We start from the raw sequence: 18925 nt of genomic DNA, 5'->3' as shown, positions 1-18925 counted from the left end.
AACTGCAGGGAATATCTTGCCCAGAAGAGTTCTGGAAACGGTATGTTCTACATTGAAGTAAACATTTCAATTAACTCTACTTCTTGGGTATTGGATACCGGCTGTGGCTCACATCTCTGTAATGATTTGCAGGTGATGGGAAGAAGTAGGAGGCTCAGGGAAGGTGAGACCTTCTTGAGGATGGGCAATGGAGCAAGGGTTGCTGCCAAGGCTGTAGGAGATGTTTACTTGCATTTGAACAATGATTTTAAGTTTGTTTTAAGAGATGTTTTGTTTGTACCAGACTTGGTGAAAAACATTATTTCCATTTCTATGCTTGATAAAGATGGATTTTCTTGTTTATTTAGCAAAGGTGTTTGCAACATTTACAAGAACGAATGTTTAATTGGTACCGGAGAACTTGAAAACGATCTCTACACCTTAAAATTAAAAGATATTCCACTTAACAATGTCCAAGCTATAACAACAACAAACAAGCAAACAAGATACTCTAAATTCGGCACAATTATGGCATGCTCGATTAGGACATATTTCCCTAAGAAGGATGAACAAGCTAGTGGGAGTGTGCATGTTTGATATGTTTGATATTAATGCTCTCACGACTTGTGAATCCTGTCTAAAAGGAAAGATGACCAAAATTCCCTTTAAGGGCCATGTGGAGCGAGCCAAGGGGTTATTGGATTTGATCCATACCGATGTGTGCGGTCCGCTTAGCATCACCACTAAGCATGGACATGCCTACTTCATCACCTTTACCGATGACTTTTCGAGGTATGGGTATGTGTATTTGATGAAATACAAGTCTGAAGCCTTTGAAAGGTTCAAAGAATTCAGAACTGAAGTAGAAAAGCAATTGGGAGGAAGCATCAAGACACTTCGATCGGATCGAGGTGGTGAGTACTTGAGTGCCGAGTTCCAAAAGTATCTTAGGCAGAATGGGATTCTCTCGCAGTGGACTCCGCCCGCTACACCACAGTTGAATTGTGTTTCGGAGCGTCGTAACGGGACTTTGATGGACATGGTTCGGTCTATGATGGGGTTCACGGAGTTGCCGCCATCCTTTTGGGGATATGCGCTTGAGACAGCGGCACTGTTGTTGAACAATGTCCATTCAAAGGCAGCTGACAAGACACCATATGAGATATGGATGGGTAAGCTACCCAAATATTCTTATCTTAGAATATGGGGGTGCCCTGCTTATGTGAAGCAGGTAGTGGGAGATAAATTGGATAGTCGATCCATTTTATGTTACTTTGTGGGATATCCAAAGAATTTGGTTGGATACTACTTCTATCATCCCCAAGAAACAAAAGTGTTTGTTTCCAGGAATGCAACCTTTTTGGAAAAAGGAATTTCTATTGGATAGAAAAGGTGAGATGATAGAACTCGAAGAGGTTCGAGAAACACCCACAATTATAGAACCCACACCCGAAGAGCCAAGAGAGGAGATACAAGCTCCTAGAAGATCCGAGAGAGTCTCGAGACCACCTATGAGGTATGGTCTGCTTCTTGAAGAGGGCCATGATGAGCCTATCCATGGATGTGATCCAAGGACCTTCAAGGAAGCATTATCTGATGCCGATTCATCCAAGTGGCTTGAAGCAATGGAATCTGAGATGAATTCCATGCATTCGAACCAAGTGTGGAATCTCGTGGATCCACCTGAGGGAATTGTTCCCATAGGGTGTAAATGGATTTACAAGAGAAAACTTGGGGCGGATGGGAAGGTATTGACCTTCAAGGCGCGATTGGTGGCAAAAGGATATACTCAAAGACAAGGAGTTGACTTTGAGGAAACCTTTTCTCCAGTTGCAATGTTCAAGTCTATAAGGATATTGTTAGCCGTAGCTGCATAGTATGACTATGAGATATGGCAGATGGATGTCAAGACAGCCTTTCTTAATGGGGATATTAAGGAAGAGATTTACATGTCTCAACCCGAAGGGTTTACATCTATCGGAAGTGAGCATATGGTATACAAACTTCAAATATCTATTTATGGTCTAAAGCAGGCATCCAGGAGTTGGAACCTTAGATTCGATAGTACAATCAAAGAGTTTGATTTTACTAAGAATCCTGAGGAACCCTGTGTGTATAAGAAGGTCAGTGGGAGTGCTGTGACATTCCTGGTACTGTATGTTGACGACATTCTACTCATTGGGAATGATGTAGGAATGTTGCAATCAACTAAGATTTGGTTAGCAAGTAAGTTCTCGATGCAAGACTTGGGTGAAGCATCTTTTGTATTGGGAATACAGATCTATAGAGATAGATCAAAGAGATTGCTTGGTCTCACCCAGTCCACATACATTGATACTATCCTGAAGCGGTTCTCGATGGATGAGTCCAAGAGAGGACATCTACCAATGTGTCATGGCGTGTCCCTATCCAAGTCTATGTCTCCCAAGACTGATGCAGAGATAGCGGCGATGACACGCATTCCATATGCATCTGCAATTGGTAGCATCATGTATGGGATGATATCTACACGTCCTGACGTGGCTTTCGCACTAAGTGTAGTGAGTAGATATCAATCGAACCCTGGTCCTCCACATTGGAAAGCTGTGAAAGACATCCTCAAGTATTTGAGGATGACCGATAAATTGTTCTTGGTCTATGGGGGTGGAGATCTGAAATTGGAAAGCTATACCGACTCTAGCTTCCAACGCGATATTGATGACTCAAAGTCAACCTCTGGATTCATATTCATGCTCAATGGTGTTGCTGTCTCTTGGAAGAGTTCCAAGCAAGACAGTACAGCGGATTCCACCACTGAAGCAGAATACATTGCTGCATCAGCTGCAGCAAAGGAGGCTGTTTGGATAAGGAATTTCGTCCAAGAGTTGGGCGTCATTCCTAATGGAGTTGCTCCTGTCCCGGTGTTTTGTGACAACACGGGAGCTGTAGCTCAAGCGAAGGAGCCAAGGTCTCATCAGAAGTCCAAACACGTATTGAGAAAGTACCACATCCTCAGAGAGATCGTGGAAAGAGGAGATGTCATGATTGACAAAGTCGACTCCGCAGATAATGTTGCTGATCCGCTAACTAAGCCTTTACCTAGACCATTGTTCGAGAAGCATAGCGAATCGATGGGTTTGAAGCATATGGGTAGTTGGCTCTAGTGCAAGTGGGAGATTGTTAGAGTAGGTGCCCGTCGAGCCAAGTGTTGGCCGAGTGTTCACAATGAAACTCTATGTATAAACGATCTTTATTTTAATAATATTTGAAATTATTATTTTGGCACTTCTTTATCTGTATACCCATGCTAGTTGCATAGATAAAGTCCTTGAATATATATAAATAGTAGAAAGAATATGAAATGCTCATATGATGAGTATCATGAAACTCATATTTGGAATGCTGTATATTCTAAACAGTTCCTGGTCGATTCAGCCGCCGCTAAAAAGGATATAGGCCGCTCGAGTTAGAGACTAATATCTGCGATGTGAGTACCATGTTTCATTGGTAGGGGACATTGTGATGTCCGAGCATGCAGATAGGTGCTCCTGGTAGAGTGCACTGAACAACCCTCCATAAAGGACTTTCCAAGTGGTTCTCACTTATCGAGTGAAAACGTCCTAGTTTATGGTTGTACACCATTAGTCCTTATGACCAGGGACAACATTGAGACTCTATGTGCTAGAATTACACTTTGACTTGTTTACCGACTCTCATGGGGTCATCAGGTGGCAAGGTTGGGTGTTCTGTCGAAATATATAGGAGTCGATGCATTGTAGTCGGGGATTCACCGCTTACCTTCGGGTATGGATATCCTATGTGTTCTCATGTGTATGTAGGTTGAAATCTCTGATCAGAGTATGGTGGTAAATATGAAAAGGGTTTCATAGATTACACCATCGATGCAACTACGACATGACACATAGTATCGATTCATTGACAACTCTCGATAAACCAATGGTTGTCGAATCGGTCGGGATATATGAGTTGAAGGGAGCGTACTGTACGCTAACCATAATTGAATGGTTTTTGCAGGCACTATCATTTGATACCTAGGGAATCATGTAAGCTGCTAGGCGTTTAACATGATTCGTTGGGTACTATCAGACTTGAGTTCTGACGTTCTTATTATCAAAGAGTTGATAATTAAGAATGGAGCAATTGGGGTATGCTCATATAAGGACATGTTTAGTCCGAATCACATGGAGATGTGAACCCACGGCTAGTTGTATCAATGAACCATTGAGGGCCACACAAGTATTAGCTTTCTAGATCCCGTTGAGAACTAAAATTGTTCAATGTGTTGAACGGCTTGTAAATGAGTTTATAAGCATAAATAAAATAGAAGTATGACTTCTATGAGAGAAATGTGACTTTTAATTTGTGGAAGTGTTCCTAGATTAAAAGTTGGCCAAATAAATAATGTATTTGAAAATTGTGATTTTCATAAACATTATTATGGACTAATTTAAATTAATTCAAGTGTTGAATTAATTAAACACTAGTGGACCTAGTAGAGTCCAAATAATTAAATTAACTCAAGTGTTGGATTAGTTAAACAATATTGGGCCTTGTAGAGCCCAATTAGAAATAATTATGTAACTAGTGACTTGAGTGAATTCAAGTAATGTTTAATTAGTCTCAAATATGTTTGAGATAATTAAAATAAGTCCATGGATTTTTAATTGTTAAAAATCAAATAAGACTTGCATGCATGGGAGGTGAAAAGTTGGGAGACAACTTTTGCAACATCCAAGGCATGGCATGCCTTTGGAATTCACACCTTTTCCCACAACCAAGACTAGTCTTCTCTCCTCCTATTTTTGAAAGGCATGGCCGAAACTTGCAAAGGGATTCTCCAAGTTTTTCTCTCATTTTTCTTCTTCAATAGTTGAAAAAAGAAAACACTTCTCAAAGAAAAATACTCTAATTTTTCTAGTGCAAAATTAGAGTGGTTCTAGCTTGTTGGTGGTGGGCTTAATATTTGAGCAAGGTGGGCTCAAAGGGAAGCTTGAAGATTGTCTTGCCATTCAAGAGCTAAGGTGTTTACACCTTAGTTGGAGCCATCATCAATCTTTTAAGATTGATAGGTAAATCTTTAAAACACCCTATGTATGTCATAGTTTGTGTTTTTGTATATGCTACACCCTAGTACACAAGGTGGCCGAAAATTTCATGCTACAAAATATGATTTCCGAATTTTTGTTGCTTCCGTTGCGTTTTCGGTCACTTAAAATCGATTCCCTTCAAGTGGTATCAGAGCTAAGGGTACTAGTTTGTGTAGCATATACATAATATTATATTGAGGTCAATTTCTAACCGCATGAGACAAATTTTCGCATCAAATCGTGGCCGGTTTTGGGGACGACTTTGGGCAGCAAGTTTCTGCCCATTTCGGGCACCTCGGGCTGCCCAAGGGGCTGCCCATTTCGGGCAGCAAGGGCAGCCCCTTCCGAACAGCCCCTATTTTCAAAAAAAAAAAAAATTTGTTGGCCGGAATCCGGCGACGGAGCTCCGGCGACGGCGATGACGACTAGGGTTTCCAAAAGTGTTTTGGATTATCAAAGTGTCATGAGCCTTGATGTTGTTGGGCCATTGGATGGCTAACATATTTGTGAATTTTAAATGGGCCAAAATGTTTTTGGTGAAAAATGAGTTTTTTGGGCACTTAAGTTTAAAATTACAAAAGTTGCAAATATTTTCTCATGAAATAAATAATTGAAGTTGGACTTTAATTATTTATAGTAAATGGTGATTTACAAGAAATTCGGTTATAAATAAATTAATTAGAAAGTAGACAAAGGTGTTTGTATACTTTGTTATAATCGTGGCGGTTAGTGATTGGATCAAGATATATAATATTGGATCAATTAATTATTGTGATAATTAATTGATGGTGTATGATATGTGATATTATGCATGATGGATGATCAAAAGCCCAAGCCCAATTTGCTAGGTGTATGCTAGGATATTTTGTGTTGAATGATTGTAATAATTATCTAATTTAAAGTGGGCTTGGTTTATGGCCCGTTCCCACCCCATGAGATGTATCCCTATTTGCCATGAATATTTATTTGTAAATATTAGTATAGTGGATGCTCAAGATTGGAAGATGGTGGCCATGATGATTATGAAGATCGAAGACATGTAAATATTGGAAGCTAATGTAATAGTTGCATTTGCATCCCTTGCATTACCCTAGGATTGGACCTAGGCCCGTGTTTAGCTCACACTGGCCATTAGTATTGGGGCGATTGATCATCCTTGTTTTGTTTATTGTTTATAATATATGCATGATATGTTATAAATAATGAGTATGTGCGTTATTATTATGATAATAACAAAGTTGCATGAATCCGGCAAACATACGATCAAACATGGCGAGCTTTTAAATAAAATTAATGATGAGACCTTTCAAAATTAAAAAACCCTCATTTTGAATAAGATTCAAAATTAATATCAAGCCCGAAAAGGGGAATTATAAATTTGTTTATAATTTCCATGTCTTCCATCCACAATGGGTGCATGATGAACGCTACCCGTACTCGGGGCTCGGCTCATATTATTGGGGGGGCCCTGGGTGCCGGAAAGCTGTGACATCCATTGACATGGTGATGTAAACTACGTGGAACTCCCATGATTTCGGCTCACATTATTGGGGGAACTCATGGCGACCGTCCATTAAGGTTCAACATCGATGGGTAAGGCTTGACACATGAAGATGAACGACGTCATATTATTGGGTCCTAATCAAACGTGAGACAAAAGTTTACGTAGAGGGTTGCATTGTGATGCAATTGGAAACTACCTTTTAGGAATTGTGATTGGCTGATATTATTCGGGATCATGATTCGCTAATTGGACCTTGCGTACCTACTGAGGAAAGGAGTTTCCCGTTTTCACTAGAGGGTAGTGAAAGATGTCAAAACAGTGGGAGTAAACATTTATTAAGTTAAAGTCCATACTTTATATCTTACTAAATATTTTAAAATAGTCATTAACATTTATCTGTTTATTTTTCAGTACTATTTGACAATGTCTTCAATTCGCAATCCGCTTTCTGCCATACTCGAAAAACACGTATTAACCGGACCTAATTACCTCACTTGGCTAAGAAATCTGAAAATCGTCTTGAACTCGGAAAAGATTGCATATACACAGACTGAGTCGCCCCCTGATAAGGCTCCGAGTGACTGCACTCCTGAGGAATTGCAGACCTACAAGGATTGGTGTGACCATGACTTGAAGGCCAAATGTTATATGCAGGCTTCTATGAATGATGAGCTGCAGAGGCGTTTTGAGGGTGCAAAGAGTGCTGCTGACATTCATTTGCACCTCAAGAAACTCTTTGGTGAGCAGACTCGGCCTCTTAGGCATGCTACGGTCAAGGAGCTGATCACTTTACGCATGCGAGATGGGGCTTCGGTCCATGAGCATGGCCTAAAGATGATTGGGCTCGTGGACAAGCTCGTTGGCATGGATTTGATGTTGCCTTCGGAGTTGACCACTGACGTGTTGATTTTGTCACTGCCTAGCTCGCTTGATCCTTTTGTGGTGAATTTCAATATGAACAAGATGGAGCCGACCCTTGAGAAGTTGGTGAACATGCTTGTGACTTTTGAGTCCACCATCAAGAAAGAGAAGTCGGTTCTTTATGTGGGTTCTTCATCTGGTACAAAGACCGATCCACGTGGGAAGAGAAAGAAGCGTTCTTTCCAACGTCCCAAGAAGAACGTGCCTTTGAAAAGGCAGACTCCGGGTCCCGTTGTGGCAGCCACACAAGCGAAGGCTGACAAGACTGTTGACATCTGTCATCACTGCAAGAAGCCTGGACATTGGAGGCGTAACTGCAGGGAATATCTTGCCCAGAAGAGTTCTGGAAACGGTATGTTCTACATTGAAGTAAACATTTCAATTAACTCTACTTCTTGGGTATTGGATACCGGCTGTGGCTCACATCTCTGTAATGATTTGCAGGTGATGGGAAGAAGTAGGAGGCTCAGGGAAGGTGAGACCTTCTTGAGGATGGGCAATGGAGCAAGGGTTGCTGCCAAGGCTGTAGGAGATGTTTACTTGCATTTGAACAATGATTTTAAGTTTGTTTTAAGAGATGTTTTGTTTGTACCAGACTTGGTGAAAAACATTATTTCCATTTCTATGCTTGATAAAGATGGATTTTCTTGTTTATTTAGCAAAGGTGTTTGCAACATTTACAAGAACGAATGTTTAATTGGTACCGGAGAACTTGAAAACGATCTCTACACCTTAAAATTAAAAGATATTCCACTTAACAATGTCCAAGCTATAACAACAACAAACAAGCAAACAAGATACTCTAAATTCGGCACAATTATGGCATGCTCGATTAGGACATATTTCCCTAAGAAGGATGAACAAGCTAGTGGGAGTGTGCATGTTTGATATGTTTGATATTAATGCTCTCACGACTTATGAATCCTGTCTAAAAGGAAAGATGACCAAAATTCCCTTTAAGGGCCATGTGGAGCGAGCCAAGGGGTTATTGGATTTGATCCATACCGATGTGTGCGGTCCGCTTAGCATCACCACTAAGCATGGACATGCCTACTTCATCACCTTTACCGATGACTTTTCGAGGTATGGGTATGTGTATTTGATGAAATACAAGTCTGAAGCCTTTGAAAGGTTCAAAGAATTCAGAACTGAAGTAGAAAAGCAATTGGGACGAAGCATCAAGACACTTCGATCGGATCGAGGTGGTGAGTACTTGAGTGCCGAGTTCCAAAAGTATCTTAGGCAGAATGGGATTCTCTCGCAGTGGACTCCGCCCGCTACACCACAGTTGAATGGTGTTTCGGAGCGTCGTAACGGGACTTTGATGGACATGGTTCGGTCTATGATGGGGTTCACGGAGTTGCCGCCATCCTTTTGGGGATATGCGCTTGAGACAGCGGCACTGTTGTTGAACAATGTCCATTCAAAGGCAGCTGACAAGATACCATATGAGATATGGATGGGTAAGCTACCCAAATATTCTTATCTTAGAATATGGGGGTGCCCTGCTTATGTGAAGCAGGTAGTGGGAGATAAATTGGATAGTCGATCCATTTTATGTTACTTTGTGGGATATCCAAAGAATTTGGTTGGATACTACTTCTATCATCCCCAAGAAACAAAAGTGTTTGTTTCCAGGAATGCAACTTTTTTGGAAAAGGAATTTCTATTGGATAGAAAAGGTGAGATGATAGAACTCGAAGAGGTTCGAGAAACACCCACAATTATAGAACCCACACCCGAAGAGCCAAGAGAGGAGATACAAGCTCCTAGAAGATCCGAGAGAGTCTCGAGACCACCTATGAGGTATGGTCTGCTTCTTGAAGAGGGCCATGATGAGCCTATCCATGGATGTGATCCAAGGACCTTCAAGGAAGCATTATCTGATGCCGATTCATCCAAGTGGCTTGAAGCAATGGAATCTGAGATGAATTCCATGCATTCGAACCAAGTGTGGAATCTCGTGGATCCACCTGAGGGAATTGTTCCCATAGGGTGTAAATGGATTTACAAGAGAAAACTTGGGGCGGATGGGAAGGTATTGACCTTCAAGGCGCGATTGGTGGCAAAAGGATATACTCAAAGACAAGGAGTTGACTTTGAGGAAACCTTTTCTCCAGTTGCAATGTTCAAGTCTATAAGGATATTGTTAGCCGTAGCTGCATAGTATGACTATGAGATATGGCAGATGGATGTCAAGACAGCCTTTCTTAATGGGGATATTAAGGAAGAGATTTACATGTCTCAACCCGAAGGGTTTACATCTATCGGAAGTGAGCATATGGTATACAAACTTCAAAGATCTATTTATGGTCTAAAGCAGGCATCCAGGAGTTGGAACCTTAGATTCGATAGTACAATCAAAGAGTTTGATTTTACTAAGAATCCTGAGGAACCCTGTGTGTATAAGAAGGTCAGTGGGAGTGCTGTGACATTCCTGGTACTGTATGTTGACGACATTCTACTCATTGGGAATGATGTAGGAATGTTGCAATCAACTAAGATTTGGTTAGCAAGTAAGTTCTCGATGCAAGACTTGGGTGAAGCATCTTTTGTATTGGGAATACAGATCTATAGAGATAGATCAAAGAGATTGCTTGGTCTCACCCAGTCCACATACATTGATACCATCCTGAAGCGGTTCTCGATGGATGAGTCCAAGAGAGGACATCTACCAATGTGTCATGGCGTGTCCCTATCCAAGTCTATGTCTCCCAAGACTGATGCAGAGATAGCGGCGATGACACGCATTCCATATGCATCTGCAATTGGTAGCATCATGTATGGGATGATATCTACACGTCCTGACGTGGCTTTCGCACTAAGTGTAGTGAGTAGATATCAATCGAACCCTGGTCCTCCACATTGGAAAGCTGTGAAAGACATCCTCAAGTATTTGAGGATGACCGATAAATTGTTCTTGGTCTATGGGGGTGGAGATCTGAAATTGGAAGGCTATACCGACTCTAGCTTCCAACGCGATATTGATGACTCAAAGTCAACCTCTGGATTCATATTCATGCTCAATGGTGTTGCTGTCTCTTGGAAGAGTTCCAAGCAAGACAGTACAGCGGATTCCACCACTGAAGCAGAATACATTGCTGCATCAGCTGCAGCAAAGGAGGCTGTTTGGATAAGGAATTTCGTCCAAGAGTTGGGCGTCATTCCTAATGGAGTTGCTCCTGTCCCGGTGTTTTGTGACAACACGGGAGCTGTAGCTCAAGCGAAGGAGCCAAGGTCTCATCAGAAGTCCAAACACGTATTGAGAAAGTACCACATCCTCAGAGAGATCGTGGAAAGAGGAGATGTCATGATTGACAAAGTCGACTCCGCAGATAATGTTGCTGATCCGCTAACTAAGCCTTTACCTAGACCATTGTTCGAGAAGCATAGCGAATCGATGGGTTTGAAGCATATGGGTAGTTGGCTCTAGTGCAAGTGGGAGATTGTTAGAGTAGGTGCCCGTCGAGCCAAGTGTTGGCCGAGTGTTCACAATGAAACTCTATGTATAAACGATCTTTATTTTAATAATATTTGAAATTATTATTTTGGCACTTCTTTATCTGTATACCCATGCTAGTTGCATAGATAAAGTCCTTGAATATATATAAATAGTAGAAAGAATATGAAATGCTCATATGATGAGTATCATGAAACTCATATTTGGAATGCTGTATATTCTAAACAGTTCCTGGTCGATTCAGCCGCCGCTAAAAAGGATATAGGCCGCTCGAGTTAGAGACTAATATCTGCGATGTGAGTACCATGTTTCATTGGTAGGGGACATTGTGATGTCCGAGCATGCAGATAGGTGCTCCTGGTAGAGTGCACTGAACAACCCTCCATAAAGGACTTTCCAAGTGGTTCTCACTTATCGAGTGAAAACGTCCTAATTTATGGTTGTACACCATTAGTCCTTATGACCAGGGACAACATTGAGACTCTATGTGCTAGAATTACACTTTGACTTGTTTACCGACTCTCATGGGGTCATCAGGTGGCAAGGTTGGGTGTTCTGTCGAAATATATAGGAGTCGATGCATTGTAGTCGGGGATTCACCGCTTACCTTCGGGTATGGATATCCTATGTGTTCTCATGTGTATGTAGGTTGAAATTTCTGATCAGAGTATGGTGGTAAATATGAAAAGGGTTTCATAGATTACACCATCGATGCAACTACGACATGACACATAGTATCGATTCATTGACAACTCTCGATAAACCAATGGTTGTCGAATCGGTCGGGATATATGAGTTGAAGGGACCGTACTGTACGCTAACCATAATTGAATGGTTTTTGCAGGCACTATCATTTGATACCTAGGGAATCATGTAAGCTGCTAGGCGTTTAACATGATTCGTTGGGTACTATCAGACTTGAGTTCTGACGTTCTTATTATCAAAGAGTTGATAATTAAGAATGGAGCAATTGGGGTATGCTCATATAAGGACATGTTTAGTCCGAATCACATGGAGATGTGAACCCACGGCTAGTTGTATCAATGAACCATTGAGGGCCACACAAGTATTAGCTTTCTAGATCCCGTTGAGAACTAAAATTGTTCAATGTGTTGAACGACTTGACTTCTATGAGAGAAATGTGACTTTTAATTTGTGGAAGTGTTCCTAGATTAAAAATTGGCCAAATAAATAATGTATTTGAAAATTGTGATTTTCATAAACATTATTATAGACTAAATTAAATTAATTCAAGTGTTGAATTAATTAAACACTAGTGGACCTAGTAGAGTCCAAATAATTAAATTAATTCAAGTGTTGGATTAGTTAAACAATATTGGGCCTTGTAGAGCCCAATTAGAAATAATTATTCAACTAGTGACTTGAGTGAATTCAAGTAATGTTTAATTAGTCTCAAATATGTTTGAGATAATTAAAATAAGTCCATGGATTTTTAATTGTTAAAAATCAAATAAGACTTGCATGCATGGGAGGTGAAAAGTTGGGAGACAACTTTTGCAACATTCAAGGCATGGCATGCCTTTGGAATTCACACCTTTTCCCACAACCAAGACTAGTCTTCTCTCCTCCTATTTTTGAAGGGCATGGCTGAAACTTGCAAAGGGATTCTCCAAGTTTTTCTCTCATTTTTCTTCTTCAATAGTTGAGGAAAGAAAACACTTCTCAAAGAAAAATGCTCTAATTTTTCTAGTGCAAAATTAGAGTGGTTCTAGCTTGTTGGTGGTGGGCTTAATATTTGAGCAAGGTGGGCTCAAAGGGAAGCTTGAAGATTGTCTTACCATTCAAGAGCTAAGGTGTTTACACCCTAGTTGGAGCCATCATCAATCTTTTAAGATTGATAGGTAAATCTTTAAAACACCCTATGTATGTCATAGTTTGTGTTTTTGTATATGCTACACCCTAGTACACAAGGTTGCCGAAAATTTCATGCTAGAAAATATGATTTCCGAATTTTTGTTGCTTCCGTTGCGTTTTCGGTCACTTAAAATCGATCCCTTTCAGAACGCACATCGTATTACCTGCAGCAATTCATTTTTCCCAAAAATTGTTCGATGATACGAAAAAAATGCACCCATATAGATACGCCATTTAGCATGATAAGCTATGAGGCCCGGAGCCGAAGAGAGCGAGGAGTGATCGCCGGTGCCATGAGGTTACACGGACAATGATCGACTCATGGCAGGGTTCTAGGCGAAGGTAACATAAATGAACCGATCTCACATCGGAATGAGAGGGATTCCAAAACTGTTCAGGTATGAGACTGTGCAGTTGAGGAGAGCTTAAAAGATTTGATATGTACTACTCATATCAAGACAGTGCATCTTCTTTTCGGTAGCTCATCACATAAGAAATCCAAGGTTAAGAGTGCTTAACTTGTACAATTATGGGATGGATGACCCCCTCGGAAGTTTCTTAGGGTGCGTGTGATTGAGAACATAAACACGCCGGAAAGACTCGTCTTGGTAGAGTGAGGACAGTCGTCGAATCTGAGGCGTTACATAATCATTTACAAGAGAAGCAATGGGATGTCCATTTCTTCTTTGAGAACCAAATTTATTTTAATAATCACATGATATCCATGATCAAACAAAAAGTCTCAATTTGTTGATCAATTCGTCAAATAGTTTTGGCATCTGCTACAACAATTGTTTATTTTAAACTTTTGGTTCTCTCTCTGATATAGTAAAGAAGCTGTGGACTATTTGCATGTCTAAGATGCCGTAATCCAACAAATGACCGTAAAGCAAAGTAACAGAGTCACATCAAAGTGTATTCCAGAATTTCCCCTTTTTTAAATCTATGTACATCATAATAAAAAAAAACTGCAGACAATTAAAGCTGCTTCATCCAATAATTTGCTACCTACCCAAGGACATCCGGGAAGGGGGATTTCAAATACAAATATTTAGAAACCGCAAGCACTTATTTTAAAAAATATTGCTAATAAAAAAATTTAAATCTTTCTCAAAAGAAAAATGAGTATCATACAAGGATAAAATAGTTAAAAAGATTATTTTCCCAGAAATATTATGTAATTTCTTTTAGTTTCCAAAGAGACACTGAAGAAACACTAAAAACCACAACTCAACACTTTTTTAAAAGCAAAAGCCAGCCATACAGCCATGCACACTCCTTGGTTTTTTCTAACATAAAAACCGTTTTTTTAACAACTTTTCCATCCAAATGAAGTTGGCTAGGCAATTGACAGCAAAATATATAATTAAATAAATAAATAAAAACTTCAAGTAAAAGATATAGGGCAATGACTACCTGGGTAGTGCATCGAGCCACCCCATCCCATTTGTTATAAGTGCTTCTACTGTTCTCGGTCCACACCCCATAATCCATCCTGTGGGTCAAACAAAAAGTGTCAAACTTTCAGGTTTTTCACTTACCAAAATTAGAATAATGAAGCACTGAAATAACCTGAAAATACTCAAATTTCGTTCTTACCCCACGACGAAAAAGGAGTATCCGTCTAGATGGTAACTATGAATAGAGGTAGAATTGTTTTGAAAAATAATTTCTATAAATCCTTTGAAAGTTCCGTTAATGACAGACGTGTCAACTTTCGCAGGTCTATTCATCATCCTATTAGGAAAATCAAGCTTGAAGATCCCTGGGACCTTAAATTGCAAAGCAAGCATGAGAGGTGTTGAAGGAGCTACATAAGAAATCCCATTTAGAGTGTTACGCCATTTTCCATCGACAAGTTCTGGAAGCCTATTAAGGATGACATATACATCTGTCACAGATATTTGCCCATATCTAAAAGATCCTTGCGGATTTGGACGGGCGGCTCCAGCAGAAACATTCCATCTGTATTAACAAAGCTGTAAGTTAAATATCTAAAATCAAAGATTATGCTCATATGAATTACGCAACATAAAATTATTCTCAAAGCACATAGAAAAAATGGTATGAGAGAGGATCAATTAAAGTTTGATTCTCAAGCAATGATCTAACATCATGATGTGATATACCTTTCTTGGGAATATAAGACCATATTATGAAAGGTGCATACAGAAGTCCATCCAGTAAAATTAAAGCCATTTGTTTCAGAGTAAGATAAACAATGTTAAGGTAAATATTTCACAAATTTATAAAGTAAACAAAAATAAAAAGAATGACTCTGTTTAGCTAAAACCTTATAGATCTTGCTTGACTCATTGAGAAATCTGTGTCATGTTCATCAGGAGGATCTGGAAGAGGACCTGAAGCAGGCCCCTGGGAATTTGAGTAGTGTAATATAGCAACTCCTGTGGCCTTTGCCCAAGCCGATGAATCGGTAAACCTTGGACTAGCAACGATGTAATAATCACTGAATGCATTTTGATCCATTGTTACCAAGAACGAATATGACTGACCTACATGGATATCCATGTTTGAGTAGTTCTGTTGCATGGTGTAAGACCCTTCAGTTTCTACAAGGATCAAATTATGATTTTGAATCCTGAAATTCAAGCTAGTAGAGATTCCAACATTGTGAACACGGAAGCGATAGGTTTTGCCTGTTTTACAAGAAAATTCATCAACAGAATAATTGATGTAAATGAATTAATACATGTGATTGAACTTTTACATTATTGAAGCAAGCTGCCACAACTAGGGGTCTAGGGGTGTGGACTGGTTCTAGTTTTGATAAAAATCGTAACCAAACCAAATTTTTGGAAATACTAAATAGCAAAACACAGATACCATTAAAATTAAAAAAAAAATCAAATCAAACTAAGTTTTTGGTTTTGTTCAATTTGTTTTGGATGATCGATTTAAAATTTAAATTTTTTCAAATGAAATATTTTGATTTTACTCCTTGACATTAACGTGAGACACATCAATTTGATTTTTTTTGGGGGAAGATTTTGACACACTCACATGAGAAGCTAGGACTTTTGACAATTGTTCTTGACGGCTAGGATTTGAGAGAGGAGGAAGACAGGGGGAATCACACCAGTCACACTTAGATTTTCTTATTCCTTCCAACAGTTTATTTTTATGGATTCAAACATTTCTTTATGTTTTATTTTGATTTTATAGAATATATTTCTTTAGGCCAAGTCTAAGATAAAACCGAGACAATACTTTTTTATATCTGATTTGTTTTCAATAGATTATTTTTCTTGCTTTCAATTATTGACTGATATTGGGTGAATAGCCTGATACCTATTTACATGTTTGTTGATTTATATTGAATCGGAACATGATTGATTAAATATAGCAACAAAGACGTCAATCAACATATTGTAAAATTGATTAGGAATATATTCGATTTCTATGTGCGAGTTTAGGTGAAAAGATAAATTTCACAAAGATTTAATGCATTTAAATTTAATTAAATTCAATTAGAAATAATTAGATTGTTAGGTTTAAATAGGTTTTCTCAACGCAACGAATTGATAAATAAATAAATTACGGGATTTCACAGTGATTGAGCTAGAATTTGACCACATAGTAGAGTTTCAATACCTTTGTATGTCCTAGCCCTTTATTCGAATTTATGTTCTTGCTTGATCGTTGAATACCGTTATATTTAATTGGAAATTGTTCTAGTTAGTTAATTTAGATCAATAATTTTGTTCTCTTGCAGTTATTTATTTAGTCTAGCTTAAGTCAAGTAGTTAAAATTATAGTGAATCGACCCGGACTCCAATCCGACTATATTCATTTCGTCTAACCTTGGAAGAAGATCTGAGGATGATGAACACGCATAGAAAATAACAAATAAATTTCTTATGACTCCAGTTCGTTCCATGACTCCATATTCTGAACATGAACCAATTTTTACTCTTTATGTTATATTTTACAAGTTACAAGTAGCAAAAACAAAGAGAAATAGTTATGTCAGGTCCTCCCCTATATGTTCATATCTCACAAGCCATGCCACAAATTCCATCATGAAATGCACATAAACAGTGCTCTATTCTCTACAAAATTGTTAATATCTAATTTAAAATTAAGCATCTATGACAATAGCTACAGAAAAATGATAAAGCACAAGTTTAATGCGGGCATGAGAAGCGGAAAGGCAGCACTTGGCATCATATGCTGCCAGAAGAGGAATACCTGGTTCAACATTTATAATCTGGTAGGATATACCATCCGACACAAAATCTACATTATATTGGTAAGGACCTAATCCGTTAATTAGGACACCATCTGGAGCTCCAAGACTAGTTTTGCTCACAATATCATATCTGAGTTTCTGTTAATCCATTAACTAATATCAGTAACTCAATATAATCTCACACTTTAAGAAAATAACCAATGAAAGGAAAAATATCACAGATCCTTCCCCAACCTTATGATCCTTCATGTACCAATCACTGATAAAGAGGGTAACATCTCCATCCGGTAAGCCAAAAGGCACAGGAATAACTCCTCTGTTATTAACAATGATTCCACCATATCCACCAGCAGCCCTTTGGAAACCAAGGGAAGGGAAGTAAAAGAAACTTCCTATCTGGTCTTTGACCTGAAATTGGTACGTCCAGTTCCAACCAGCAGGAATGGGACAGTTTGTCCCTGAAACACCATCTTGCCATGAATTTTTTCTTTGTTGAATGCCATTCCTACAATTCCCCGAGAACAGTTACTTCAATACTATAATCATTGTCAATATACTGAAATACAGAAAAATACCATGTGATAAGAAACGGTTCGTCTAGATTATTTTTGACATTGACAACAACATTCCAATTGGTGGTGACATTCAGAATGGGACCTGGAAATTGCCCCTCTATTCCTATCACCTGAAAATATGATATTCAGGAGTCAGATGCAGCCTGCTGGTGGGCGCTCTCATAGAGCATTAACTGTAGAGACAACAGATGACTAACTATACATGAAATCACATCGCCAATACATTAATTTTTTAAAAGTTGTGAGGGAGTAAAGAAAAAAAATCAGTGAACTAGAAAGTATAATTATGGCATGACTAGAAGTAAAAAAGAGGAAGAAGCTTGATAGGTTAAAATTCTGGAGATAATTAGCAGGAACAATGAAAATTAGCTGCCGAAAAGACACCTATGAGAAATGCCAAAATTGATTACCATCTGAAATGGTTTCAACAAATAAAAACACCTTGAGTGAGCCAAAATTGATTACCACACTCGAGATCATGATGCTATACATGTGACACCCTGTCCTTACACGGACATCCGAATTGGTTGATAACAAAACTAGAAGTGAGGTGCCAGCCAAGAAAATTATAAGATTTTGGAGTATAGTTATTGTATGATTAAAATCTAATCAGTTTAGATTAAAACAGTTAGATTATAACCGGTCTGAACATAACGAAACTAAACTAGAAAGCATAAGATCGTAACTGAACTTGATTCCGCCTTTCATAGGGACTCAAAACCATCAGGTTTCAAGACTCGTTTTGAGAGTGCTCAGGCCTACACAGGGGGACTAGCTAGGTACAAAAATAGTAAAAACAACCAAATAACCGAACAAAATGAGCTTCCTTCCATCTTCCCACTTAACCAAAACTTAAACTTTTACATTAACACAATAGTCAAGCACAAATATATTCGACCAATCACTCGCAAGAAAATACAAAAGTTTCGAATTGAAAAAGGGCAAAAGTAAATTAGAACTTAAAATGGATAAAAATAACAACGAGAAAATTAGAAAAAGAAACCTGTTGCTTGACCCCCAGAGGAGCAGCGGCGATGTACGACACAGTCCAGTCATAGAAAGCAAAAGGGTCTTCCCCTAAGACAACTGGAATCAACCATAGAAGTAAACTGAAGCAGAAATACAAGCGATTATTCAGTAATCTAAGGAGCATTGATTGTAAAACGACCACGGAAAATAATGGGAAATCCTCCCTACTTTCAGATTACAAAGACTCGGTGAAATTATATTTTCGATCATTTGGTGTGAATGTAAGATGAGAAAAGGGTGGGGTGAACCCGTTCTTTTTGCCAGTGGGAACCGAGCCGTTGTAAT

At 39.0% G+C, this 18925-nt stretch overlaps 1 protein-coding gene across 2 annotated transcripts in view; it reads right to left on the bottom strand.

Moving 5' to 3' along the window:
- The window catches only part of LOC142528946 (monocopper oxidase-like protein SKU5), a 27155-nt gene extending 8230 nt beyond the window's left edge, over positions 1-18925 (bottom strand). Inside the window, exons 1-7 of one of the 2 annotated variants that reach the window (XM_075634246.1) lie at positions 18615-18925; positions 17612-17721; positions 17271-17541; positions 17036-17174; positions 15120-15483; positions 14426-14791; positions 14243-14321 (exon numbers count right to left, since the gene is read on the bottom strand). In XM_075634246.1, coding sequence (XP_075490361.1) covers positions 14243-14321; positions 14426-14791; positions 15120-15483; positions 17036-17174; positions 17271-17541; positions 17612-17721; positions 18615-18764 — 1479 coding nt within the window. In that variant the 5' untranslated portion in view covers positions 18765-18925. The remainder of the gene's footprint in view (positions 1-14242; positions 14322-14425; positions 14792-15119; positions 15484-17035; positions 17175-17270; positions 17542-17611; positions 17722-18614) is intronic. The other variant, XM_075634245.1, reaches the window with a different exon arrangement.

Source organism: Primulina tabacum, chromosome 16, assembly GCF_025594145.1.
Source record: "Primulina tabacum isolate GXHZ01 chromosome 16, ASM2559414v2, whole genome shotgun sequence".
NCBI lineage: Eukaryota > Viridiplantae > Streptophyta > Magnoliopsida > Lamiales > Gesneriaceae > Primulina > Primulina tabacum.
This window is presented reverse-complemented; position numbering and strand designations above follow the sequence as displayed.